This window comes from the organism of the source record quoted next, unplaced genomic scaffold (genome assembly GCF_019419815.1).
Source record: "Pyrus x bretschneideri cultivar Hongxiangsu unplaced genomic scaffold, Pyrus_bretschneideri_v1 Contig1, whole genome shotgun sequence".
Lineage (NCBI taxonomy): Eukaryota > Viridiplantae > Streptophyta > Magnoliopsida > Rosales > Rosaceae > Pyrus > Pyrus x bretschneideri.
Window position 1 is genome coordinate 14,760,137 of NW_025999390.1, and position 12,726 is coordinate 14,772,862.

At 37.6% G+C, this 12,726-nt stretch overlaps 1 protein-coding gene across 1 annotated transcript; it reads right to left on the bottom strand.

Annotated features, from left to right (window-relative positions):
• Positions 1-786: 786 nt before the first annotated feature.
• Positions 787-7,268, bottom strand: LOC103929608 (protein GRIP). The gene is made up of 21 exons (XM_009338826.3): positions 6,832-7,268; positions 6,602-6,717; positions 6,331-6,500; positions 6,133-6,226; positions 5,638-5,724; positions 5,444-5,524; positions 4,896-5,021; positions 4,543-4,651; positions 4,332-4,411; positions 3,820-3,948; positions 3,616-3,716; positions 3,113-3,246; positions 2,874-2,971; positions 2,673-2,792; positions 2,562-2,589; positions 2,358-2,416; positions 2,050-2,121; positions 1,928-1,975; positions 1,597-1,702; positions 1,400-1,458; positions 787-1,275 (listed from the first exon to the last, which is right to left on the bottom strand). The coding sequence occupies exons 1-21, from the start codon at positions 7,244-7,246 to the stop codon at positions 1,165-1,167; spliced, it is 2,343 nt and encodes a 780-aa protein (XP_009337101.2). The 5' UTR covers positions 7,247-7,268; the 3' UTR covers positions 787-1,164.
• Between the last annotated feature and the right edge of the window lie 5,458 nt (positions 7,269-12,726).

The following is a 12,726-nucleotide window of genomic DNA, read 5'->3' on the forward strand; positions in this document are numbered from 1 at the left end:
TTCTAAATTAATCTAATATTAGTTACGAGGAAATTGGTTTGAATTTAGAAGCGGAGGAAACGCATTTTAGACGAGCGTTTGGTGGTCTTTCCCTTTGTAACAGGTCTTTGTTTTTTTCTTGTTCTCACGTAGCTTTTAATCTCAGTTACACTCTTCATTTTTTATATTGCTATTTGAAGAAAAAATCTAACTGGGAAAATTGCAAAAATCGAACTGGGAAAATTGTAAAAATCTTTGGGCAATATATACACAGAAAGGCATTGCACATGGCTGATCTTAATGTCCTGTCGGTACTCTTCTGGTGGATAAAAAAAATACTACTGCGAGACCCAATCGTCGAGCATGGACGAAAGTTGTACTTAACGATCTGATCAGATACTGTTCTAGGAAAAATTATTTTCACACCCCGTTGCTCACCTCATACACACCTTCCTTATTTGTAACCGTTAGATTGAACAACTCAAGTAAAATAACCCGTCAAGATTAACATGGATGTGCAGAAGGTACAAAAGAAAAAAAAGTGCTGAAATCACTATCCATAGTTCCATTACCAATTATGTAAGAGCGTGTATTCATACACCAATGGCCGAATCACGGGATAGAGACTGCATATTTACTGTGGACAAGGGGCCATCCTCACCCACCTGCCGAACCAGCAGATGGCGAAATGGATGGTCACAACTCCCAAATCGATCCACAACCATGGAAACAAAAACAAAGAATTGCTCACTTGGCTGCCAAAAAAACAATGACATGCAACAGCTATGTACAAGAGCGCGAAGAGAGTAAAAAGAAACCAGCTGAATGCTGAGGCTACTGTCTCACTAGCGTATATCACTCGTAACATCAGATGTTGCGTAAAACCGCAACTTTCCGATATATTCTCCAAAATCATGATTTTGCTTCTGTTACACTCTACAACAAATCAATGGAGACGAGGGGCTTCCTTCCGGATAGAATAACCAAGCATGGCCAAAAACTGTTCACCCTCTCTCTCGCTATCTCTTTGCGCTGTATATGGTTGTGTCGTACTTTACATTTAATGTTCAATGTTACAAAAAGAATACAAGATGTGCTATGGCCGCACCTTCACCACCTCTGAATCTGGAGGTAAGCGGTTAGCTGTCACAGCATCCGTGCAAAGAAGTCTCTACAGTTCTACGGCTATGAAAATGAGAATCTTGAGAAAAGAGAGACACCGGATCCTGAAGTATCACTAGCCGGGCTAGGAGGAACATCTGCCGATTGGCGGTAGGCTTGTTGACACTTCTGCAACTACATTCGTATATAAAATGCATTAAATTAGAATCCAACTGATAATCTAGTAAAATGATAAAGGAACCCTAGTAATGGTATAAACAACTAACTATACGGCATCAAGTAGGAGATAAGATTTTACCTCGTCCGGACTAAATTGAAGAAGCATAGCAACTACAGGTAATAGAGCCTCCACTTCACCTATTTGAATAATAAAAACATTCAGACTTTCCAACACCACTTGTATGTTCGCGTCTCACTAGATGATTTTTGAATGTAGCAAAAACCAAATTACATCACAAAAAACATGTACTTCGGTTTAGCCCTTCGTAAAAATACCTGTTTCAAGAAGCTTTAAGATCACATTTTTTAGGTAGGTCATATCTACTCCTTCCCTCTTCTGCGATCTTTCCATGTTCCGCAACTCATCCTTCAACATGGATTCCTACATATGTGACATTCATCAGATCAACATGTATTAAGAAAAACAAACAAATATTTTCGGTTACACCACCATTTTCCTTTTGGATATGCTGAATTCATGATAAATCTACTGACTGCCCGCATTCTATAAATTTACTAAAATTACAAAAACAGTTCCCAAACAACTGAAATCAATCAAGCCAAACGAATAGGGGCAAAAATCTGCAAAAACAAGACTTCTCAGTACCTGTTGGCTGTGCAGACGATTCTCACGCTCCAGCTCCTCAATTTCCTCCTGAGTTGAAGAAAAAAAACATATATCAGAACTACACTACAGAGAAGTAGCAATCAAGATGGCAAATTACACACTTGAAGCGCTAAAATGTGCCGTTGTGACTGTGCTAGCTCTTCCTCTCTTTGCGCTTGCTGCCTTGCCAAAATCTGAAATTCATATTATGCGTGGACATGATCATTTGAATGCACAGCATGAAAAGGAGATTAACAGCTTACTTGTCTTCAATAGTAATAACTCATAACCATCAAGTTCATTACAACAAAAAATGAATCACATGGACAGTCTAAGTTGATGCTAATAAGGTTCAATGAAATACCCAAGTTCTCCCTTCAGAATGTCCCAGAAAATTTCGCGTTAAAAAATAATCAGAGTATATAATTACCAGAATCTGTTGTTCTGCAGCAGCGGTGCTTATACTTGTGGCATCCTGTTTATGCATGCCTGATTACACAAACGTCAAAAAGTGATTGATACGTTAAACTCCACTAAGAACCCTCATAAGGTTAGAATGCCATAATTCAAGTAATACACAACTCTTCATCTAATTGGAACAAATTAAAAGAAATTGTACTGCAGATCCACCTACCTGTGTTATAGTTATCATGGTGATCAGCCTGAGGTCATATCGAAATAACATCATCAGAACAGTGAAGTGTAAAGATAAAGTTTGAATGTCAGTCAAGAAAAAAGAACCTACTCGTGATCTTGACTCCATCGATTGATGAAGATTTTTATTATCATCTACAAGTCTAGAAATTTCACTGTCCTTTTCCTCGATCATTCTATCAGCAAGATCACGAAATGAACTGTGCTCCTCCTACAAATGAGAACACAATTAAGATAAAACAAATACTGACATTGTAACAGGAAAAATATATGAAAAATTAATGCAACTTACCTTCAGCTTTTTATACCGTAATTTGAGCTCTTCCAATTCTTTTTTGATATCTTCTCCAGAAGACGATTCAGTTTGAGCTCTCAGTGTGTCACATCTTACTGGAAAAAATGACTATTCCATGAATAACTGCTCTCAAACTTGGAACAATACGTATTTCCTAGACCAAGGAATAGGATAAACATAGAAAGGAAAATAAAATATAATAGATATATTTAAGTAGATTGGCGTGGAGATATTACCCCGCCATGTTTCTTCCAAACTATTAAGGTTCGCTTCCCATGCTTCTTTTGCTGATCGGTAATGGGCATTAGCAGATTCAAACTTTGATTCTAAGCTCTTAATCTGCTGCATGGCATTGTAAAGAGCAGCATCTCTGTAACATGTAAGGAACTGAAAGATCAAGATCATTGCTTAACACTTCACAGAAGTTTATTACCTAACTCTGTGCACAATCAAACAATGCTCCATGAAAAGTGGAAGCCTTTAAAGCAACAAACAAGGTTCAAAGTTCAAACCACATGGGAAGCAACAGCCACCATGACTAAAATAATTCTGGTCATGAAAATCGTGAAAAATTGGCTACAAGTTTAAAACACCGAAATGTTGAAATTGGTCACAACAGAGCACACGGAGCTTTATTTATTTACTCTATAATTATATTGCCTTTTTCATTGGTCATATTAGGAAACTTTGAAAACAATCCCAAATTTGGCAAGCTCACTGTAGCAGATTATAACTTTACCTTTCTGCTATTTCTTTATCATGATTCTTCAAAGCTTCCTTAAGATCTTGAAGGGCCTTATTCCTTTCAGCACTCACAAACAATACTTCTTTTTCAGCTTCCTACAGAAAAAATAAAAAATGTAATTAACAATTCTCAGATGAGTGCGTCAGATCACGATTTTTCTTCATGCTACAAAAATAAAGATTAATTGCAAGCACACACTTTCAGTGCTTCCTCGAGAGCCTTGACTTGTTCCGAGTCTTTAGCTCCAGCCAGTTCTGCATCCTTCTTTTGAAGAAGCGCATGAGCACGGCTTTTGTAAGAAGAAAACTCAGTTTCAAGGCGGTTGATCTGCAAGAAATAATAGGTCAAACATATGAGGATAGAAGACAGATCAAGAGATATTTAAATGTAAGCAACTTCATTTTCAACAACATATTACAGCCCAATTTGCAGTAGATGTCGGAAAGGAAGATTCCGAATGCATGAGCATTCAAGTAACTGCTGTTAGTTCTAAACCAAATGTGTCCCCAAACAATCAATGGTTATACCACTTTTGTAATTAAGTGTTATGTTCTAAAACTGTTATTATTACCAACAATATAGTCACTAAGTTTAACCCCAGTGAAAATAAAGGGAGACGGGGAAGGATAAAAACATAAAATCGCTGCACACTTCCACAGTCATCAAATGTTAAGGGAAGGGGGGTGGATTCCAAAAGAGTAAAATCAAACCTCTTCCTTGAGGGCTGCAAGTTCAGCATCCCTCACATCAAGCTTTCGTGTTTGTGCAGACACCTCTGATTCCAGCTGGCCTGCCCAATAAGAAAAGTATGTGACACTGATATACATATACATATATATACACATATATACATACACACACACACACACACAGAGATAGCATATCTAAAAAGATGAAATTCAGCAAGGAATAGAGATATACTTCTCATTTTGGCTACTTCAATATCAGCACATATTCGGTTGCTCTCAGAAATTTCTAGCTTCGTTTTCAGTGCTTGGGTGGCAGCTTCCCAGCTCTCCTTTTCTTTCTCCTGATATAATAATAAAAATTCAGAACATAAAAAATTAGAAGCAGCATATCCCAAAAGTCAGAACCTATAAAGTAACCGAAGGCAAGGCCGATAGTCAACAAAATCAAATAAGGAACACATCATGGTCTGCCAATAAGATTTTTTTTTTTCTCACAAAAAAGGAAACAAAATTCTTATCCTGGCAGCCATAATGCAACAACCCATCTGCATAAGTTTTTACTTCTCCTATAAATTCGAGTTGTACATGTTCTTGTTTCAGGTAAGCAAGCTCTCCTCTAACAGTTTCCAACGTGGCTCTAAGCCTTGCTGCTTCACCCGTCGATGCTGCTTCCATCTCTGCAATCTTAGATTCTTTCTCTGCAACTAGCATCTGGAAAATTACATTAGCTAATTAGTCTGATCCCTTTACAAATTACAGAAACATTCAGTCAAACTATGCAATGGAGTAAAATTATTATCCCAAATTGAAGCAAAGATAAAGGATACAGCAGCCAGTAGTCCACTTCTACTTTATTGTTTTTGATGCTAACTTTCCAGCTCCTTGTATAGTAAGTGGGCTTTTAAACCTTTCGATTATAATGATAATAATAAAGGGCTGCAATTGACAGGAGTGGAAGACTCAAGCTTGATTTACCACGTTAATTGTTATTTATTTTAGCCACAATCTAAGGTTCAGCATGCTAGTCTGTTCCTAGAAGACTTATGAACAAGAAATAGTTTTCAAAACAAAATTTCACCCCTATCTATATAAGTTGTCAAAGATGGAGTGAACATTATGATTAAAGCTCTTACCTGCAGTGAAGAAATAGTTTCAGTTGCTTTATTTCTATCAGATGAAACTTCAGCAAGCTGGGCTTCGTAACTCTCCAAATTCTGAAGAAAACAGAGACAAAGGGTATTAAAACACAATTTATTGGTGAACATAATGAGAGGGACTATATATAAACAAAGAGGGCTGCTAACTAGGCATACAAATGCAAATACACCTTTTGATGTTTAGCAGAGAGTTCAGCTAATGAAGCTTGCCTTTTTTCTTCAGCAGCCTGCAGCATCCCTCGCATGTCTTCCAACATCTGAGATAAATGCAAGACAGCAATAAAATATATATGTTTTGGTTTATTTTTTTAAAATAATCTTACGCAAATGAATAATCCAGATTGAATTTATAATCACAACCTAGAAGCATTACAAAATAATCAAATAGAACAGCCTGATATATGTTTGTATAAGCATTTGTAGTCGTCAAATAAACTGAAGTTCTAAACCTTGGAGATATTCAGTGAATCGACAGTTGCGTATCACATGGACGTTACCCTAAGGCCTAAGCACATACACAAACATCCACAGACGGAAAACAAACTGATAGTAGGTTATATCTGAATAGGTACACAAGAGGATGAGTGGACTTCTTTGATCAATCGACCGAAAAGTTTTGAAGGCAGAAACTGAATATCCCAAAAGGATAAGCACAACATTCATACCTGCTCCTTATCTGAAACTGTTTGTTGCAATGTCTCAAGAGCAATCTCCTTTGGTTGCAACTGGTTCCGCAATTCCTCAAGGTTGTCTCGTAGTCTGATGGTCAGTAGCATAATTACAGTTAAGATACTAAACGGTAAGTTATGATATTCTCAAAAATACACAAATTGGTCACAGTAGGAAGTTAACTGGAGATTTACTTGTTGTTTGCGCTTCTTAGCTGTTGCCTCTCTGCATCAATTGCTTTCAATGCGTCATTGGCTTGTTGCCTGGTCCTGTCCAGCTCTTGCTGCAACGCCGTCTGCTGAGACAATGCACGCTCAGCCGCTTCATTTACCACACGAAATCGTTCCTCGAGGTCATCTTTTTCCTGAGGAAAAAAAAAAAAAAAAACCAAAAACAAAATCGCTTAATTCAAACGGCAGTTACACAACAAGAAAAAGTTCGATCAAAATAATCGAGATAATTTACCTTTTGAACATCTTGAATGCGCTGCTTAGCTCGTTTGTGAAGCCTGGTGAATTTCGAGTCGAGATCGGAGTACTTCTCTTCCCGCTCTTTTATTTCTTGATCCAACTTTTGTTGAGCTGCACAAAAATAACAGCAAACAATTCTACGTATTCAGACTCCGAAGATTATGAATTTCGCAATTAGTTCCAACAGAATCAAAGAAACGTAGAAATGTAGAGACACAATCTGACCTTCAGTGAGCTTTACAGAGAGCTCTTGAGCTCTGGAATCTGCTTCCCAGTGCGATTCCTGAAGATGCTTCAGAGCCACTTCCGCCGCAGCTCGAGTTTGCTTCTCTTCCAGAAGCTCCACATTCAACGATTCAATCGTTTGACGCAGCTGCTTCACCTCCTCCGATTCGCCGCCTTCCTTCTCGCTCGGCTCCGGCGATTGAGAATTCCGAAATCCTTCGAACTGAGACTTCAGGATTTCGTTCTGCAATTTGAGCTCCATGACCGTCTGGACGAGCTGATCGTGAGTGTCGGCCAAGTCCGGGTCGCCATTCTCCTGCACGAGATCTCCATTGCTGTCGCTTCCGCGCTTCATCGGTTTCGAATCCGAATTCGAATTCTCTTCCATTTGGCCGTCGACCTCCGTCGTCGACATTGTTAAACGCTCCGTTTCAATCTGAGAGAGACAAACGTTTCAGATCCCAACCGAAACAAACAGCGAAGCCGATTCAGCGAAATCGGCGGTGCTTATATCTGAAGCGTTATTATATGGACCGTTTTGGTGGTCGGAGAATTCGAGATCTCTCGGCGCAGGGCGGAGAGCGGAAGTGGAGATCACCGGTGTTGCTCGGCTGGGGGTGTCTAACGCTAGCCAAGCGAAGCACTCAGAGTCGCAAACAGACACAGCGCGGTACTGGTAACGGTGCCGTTTTTGGACGGATTTGCATCTGCCATAGCCTAAACTCTCACGGTGGACCGGGATGACGTGGCCGATGTCATCGTCGTGAGAGACGTAATAATTTAAGTTGGTAAGGATGTTTTAGTAATTAAAAAGATAGCCCAAATCATTCTTGGACCCAAATTTTGGGTGGGAATCGTAACCGAATTTTAATTGGATGTTTCACTTTTCATATCAACTATCAAGCCCAAAGCTCCCAAATTTACAGGCCCAAAGACCAAAAATTTTGTTTCTTTGTTTATGTTCTAAACATTGCCAATTTCACATGTGGTGACGCACAAAATAAAAATTTAAGTTCTCCTCCTTGTGTCTCTCAAAAAAAAAAAAAACAAAAAAAAAAAATCCCTCCTTTTGAGAGATTTTCTCTCCTTTTAAGAGCTTTTCTCATTGGTGTGTGAGTGTCCTTCGCTTTTTTCTTTTCGCAGCCGTCGACCCTAGCTATGGTTAGGGTTGGTGACAGTCATTCTCTTCTTCTTTCTCTTATTTCCTTTTCTCTTCTTCTCATTCATCTTCAGTTTTCCCTAGCCCAATGGCAAAACCCCCTGTGCATTTGCTTTCTTTGACTTCAGTCCATTTTCTAACTTCTCTCATTTCTTCCTTTCTTCCACTTTTCCCCCTTGTTTCCTTTCACCTTCTTTCCACCTTTTCCCCCTCTTTCTCCCCCCCTCACGTTCCTAATCCAGATCAGCTCCACAATATGGATCGGCTCCCACTTTTTTTCAATGCAATTTATCACGCTTCTCCTGGAAGGTGAGTAGAGTTTTGGCTTGGGTGTTTACACCACCTCCTTTCTTTGGTTTGCCTTTGTTGGCACTGTTGCTAGTGGGTTTTTTCCCGCTGGCTTCCTGGCGGCTACTGTGTGGTGATCTGTGGAGGAGTTTGGGGCTCTATTTTGGGGTCCTACTGTGGCTCATTTTTCATCCAGATTTGGGGCTCTGGTTATTTTGATTTCAAATGGGTACAGGGGATGTTCATTCGGCAAGCGAGTTATCAGCGAACGTAGAAAGCTGCTAGGGTTTGCTTTGGTGTTTTTTCTGTTTAGGGCTCAAAACTATATTTCGGGCCGTTGGGTTACTATGGAGGTCCATCTTTTGTCTGTGTGTTTATTGTATTTGGACCTTTTCTTATGTAATATGTTGTGTTATAAATAAAGTAAACCTTTGATAAAAATAAAAAATAAAAAATAAAAAATAAAAAATAAAAAAAACATTTAGTGAGGTGGAGCAACAATCACATGTGGCAACTATGATACAATAAACAAAATAAAGTTGTATCCGGTCAGTCATAGGAGGAGTTTCTCAAAACCCTATGGCCTCTAAATAGTTTCTTAATTTTCTGACGTGAGACATTTCTTTCACGTACTCATAACATCTTTGGGTGCAACAAAATCGATGTTCACATGAATTTATGTTAAGGTGTGTGGTGGGTGTAGATAAATATACTAACTTACTATCTTGTATGGTCTTTTCCACTCAATGAGAGTAGTTAGTTCCCCTAGTGTGATACCATTAGTACCAATGGTGACTAAAAATGTATTGTTCTTTAGAAAACATGGCTCTCAATACGTCTTGGACAAAAAGAGAAGAGGAAAAGACCATAGATTCGTGGTCCATATAAAGGTAGGTAGTAGAAAAGTCAGAAGACTTTGTACAAGGATCCTTATGTGAATAGCCGCATGGCCACACATAGGGGTGTGCTAGAAAACAATGAATCGAGCCAAAATCAAATTTAAAAAAAAAAAAAAAAAAAAAAAAAAAAGTCATATCTCAATGTACTCTTTATCCATCATAAAAGGTTAGAGATCTCTTGTTTATATGACTCAGTAGCTTAATCCCAACAATACCATCAATGGAATGCCATTAACACATTCAAAGATGCAAGGCCTAACCACTAGACAACTGTGACGTCTCAGGTCAAATGACAACATTGTATTATTGCAACTATGACTTCTTACATGACATATGTGTTTGAAGTCTTGGTTGATCGTTGTTTAGTGTACTCAATTACCTTTTGAGCACCATATGTGTTGTCTTAGAGTCTAACACTTAATAACTTAAGACTAGTCATACTCCCGCTTGAGTTAATATAACAGATAATAACCTCAACGGATTGTCAATGCCCAATTGACAATAATATGTCTATGAATGTTTTAGGAATGAACATAAGAGAAAGGTCTCATTGATTTAACTTATTTCAAGCACTTTTCTCTTAGGTTGAATACATTTCTTTAATTCTGTTCTTAACTAAACACATGTACAATACATAGTAAATAACAATAAGTTTTCCCTCTCATTAAACAAATAAGAGTTTAACATGATAAGTATTCTAAAAGTTATTACATCAAATAAATGGCTTAGCATACTTCAAGTTCCAACATGTAGCGTTGTAAATAAGATAGGAGGAGTGCTTTGTCAGATTCAACACCACGAAATCAAAGCTCAACCCCACCACACTGAAGTCCAAATTCAAATTTTTGAAACCCACCATTCAAAACTTTAAAAAGAAAAACCCATTTCGAATAAAAGATAAAATCTTGAGTGGAATCAAATTCCTAGGGGTGGGCACTTGGAACCGAAAATCGAAATCAAAACATGAACCAAATCGAACCACACCGAACGGTTTGATTTAGCAGTTTTGAAACGGTTTCGATTTGAAACTGAACCGCAATGTAGGGAAACGGTTTGGTTTCGATTTTGGCTTTTGAAATCTGCTCCAAAACCGAACCGCACCACAAGTATTAAAAAAACATGTGTGAAGTGTATCAATTTGTTTAATTGTTATTTTGTGTATTTGATTTGGTTAGGCCCTTTCTAAAACTTGTAGACTTTGTCTGTTTGATTTGTTTAGACCATCTCCAACTCTTAGAGTAAAACCTAAAATTTTTAGCCCAGCAAATTTAGGTTTTGACCCAGAAATAGCTTTTCTGCTCCAACTTTTTTGGCCTAAAATTTTAGTCCCAAATTATTAAAGAATGAATTTAGGTTTTTTTTGTTAAAAAAAAAAAAATAACTTTAAAAAATAAAAATTATGTAGACTATCTTAAATTAATTTTATGAACATTTTAACCTAAAAATATTTAAATTCCAATAACCTAAAAATGTTTGAACAAATATATACGTATTTATAGAGTTTTTGGGTGAATTTTTTGAGTTAAATAATTTTTTTTAATTATTTCAGCCGTTGAATTTAAATTTGGATCGCTAGATTTTTTTTTTTTTTTTTTTTTTAACCGTTAGATTTGATTATATTCGATTTCAACTGCTAAATTTAATAAATGTATAAATATAAAACTTTAAAAAAAGGTTTGAAAGTGGACTATAGGATTAACCAACGACCCATGCAATTGTGGCCTTAAGATTAGAAAAGAGCCGTTAGGCTCATAATCCCAGCAAACAAGTGGGGAGACAACACCACGTGGGTGGGCCAGAATTGTTAGCCTACCTAGTGCGTGCTACCCGTGGTGTGTGTCAGGGCTGGCAAGTCCAATTTAGTCTCCTTGTTCCACTCTCACATATGAGATCCACCACTAATCTTGGGCTAAATCTTGGGGGGAATTTGAGCTTTTTTTAGGTTCTAACACTTAACCCAATTTTAGAACAAGGGTTGGAGAAAAATAGGGGGAATAGAAAGGAAAATTTAGGACTTACTCTAAGGGTTGGAGTTGGTCTTAGGGTGTGTAATCAAAGGCAAAGGAATGTCATTGGTGTCGTTTAAAATAGGGTGTGCATGCTTTATTTTGTATTTGTTTAATATTTTGTGTGTGTGACTTATATAAAGTTATAACTTATGCCCGCAACAGCTATGGCAAAAGCCCATTGGGATGGCAACCTTCAGGGTGTTGGGGTTAAGTTTTTTTGTTTATGTTGTATCCATTGGTTTGTATTGTCTGGCATGTTTCATAATTTCACCATCCAATTTCTCAAATTTTAAATCATTCATGTCATACTTGTTTGTGTTTATATTTGACATTGGGCTTTGTGATAATGAAGGCCTAAAGATGCAAAAGCAAATGAAAGATTGGGCTCGAACAAGTCAATAGGGCCGAGAAGAATTAGAAGTTATTTCAGCAAAGGCATAGACTACATGCTTATGTTTGAAGTGATGGGCAACATAGGGCACCTCACCACTAGCCAAAAAACACTTTTTAGGAGCATGGATGAGTAAATAAGTGATGACTCACTGCCTTCCAAAAGCTATCAGCTAAAGGCAAAACTTAGACAGTTAAGCCAAATTGTCTATAAAAGCAAAAAGGGACACTAGAGACAAGAACACTCAACCAATCAATCAAAAGACATCCCACTTTGATCTCAAACAAGCAAGAAACCAACAAGATGAACTTTGTCCAGATCTTATCCTTTTTAGTTGTAGTTCCCTTACAGAAAGTTATCTTTTGTCGAGATTAGAAGCTCCGCTACCTTCACTTAGTGTCATAGTATCGATTCCCACTATTAAAAACTTTTTACTTTTCATCCCCGAAAGTATACAAACCTATGTAAGCATAAAGAGAAGTGGTTGCAAGAAGTTGAACCTTGCCTGACAAGGTTAAATCTTGCTCGAGTCTTTTTTGTTTGTACCTACATATAATAGATTTGTTGTCTAATGCATTTCCCTTCATGTTTTTAAATCATTTTCAACTATTTTCCATTCAAAAGTCTCATCTGCCATCAAATTTGGATAAGTTAATGAACCCGTTTTCACTAAAGCAAACTTTGATCAATGAAATGGTTGGAAGGGCCCTAAACCCCCTTCATTTTGGACATACAAAATTATTAATTAAAAGTCCTTGTTTACAAGGCAAGAAAAGAACCTTATGCATACTTAACCCACATGTGACAATCCTTTGATAAGCAAGAAGTCTAAATAACTTATGGCGCAAGTAACCAACCAAATTCACACATATTCAACAATCTGTCATACAAAGATAATAGTGACACACTTAGATCCTTATTAGTTTTGATTGTGAGCCTTAAAGCCTAAACCAAAGGCCCCATAAAGACACCTTTCAAACTAACAATAAACTCGTATTGCAGCATACCAAGCAGCAAGATCTTGCCTGACAGGCAAGAAAGAGCTAGAGCCCTGGGGAGCTGTGCGAATGACCAAATCCAGAATTCAACTCGCATATAGTTTTGGCACGTTCGGTGGGACACATTGATAGATTTGTATGCCAAGAAGAA

What these genes read in the sequence shown, in the direction of transcription:
- LOC103929608 (XM_009338826.3), bottom strand. Translation starts at nt 7,246, where the DNA reads ATGTCGACGACGGAGGTCGACGGCCAAATGGAAGAGAATTCGAATTCG. An exon ending in CTAAGAAGCGCAAACAACAA is followed by an intron (nt 6,227 to 6,330) that starts GTAAATCTCCAG and finishes ACTGACCATCAG; the next exon opens with ACTACGAGACAACCTTGAGG. An exon ending in ATCGTCTGCACAGCCAACAG is followed by an intron (nt 1,703 to 1,927) that starts GTACTGAGAAGT and finishes TCACATATGTAG; the next exon opens with GAATCCATGTTGAAGGATGA.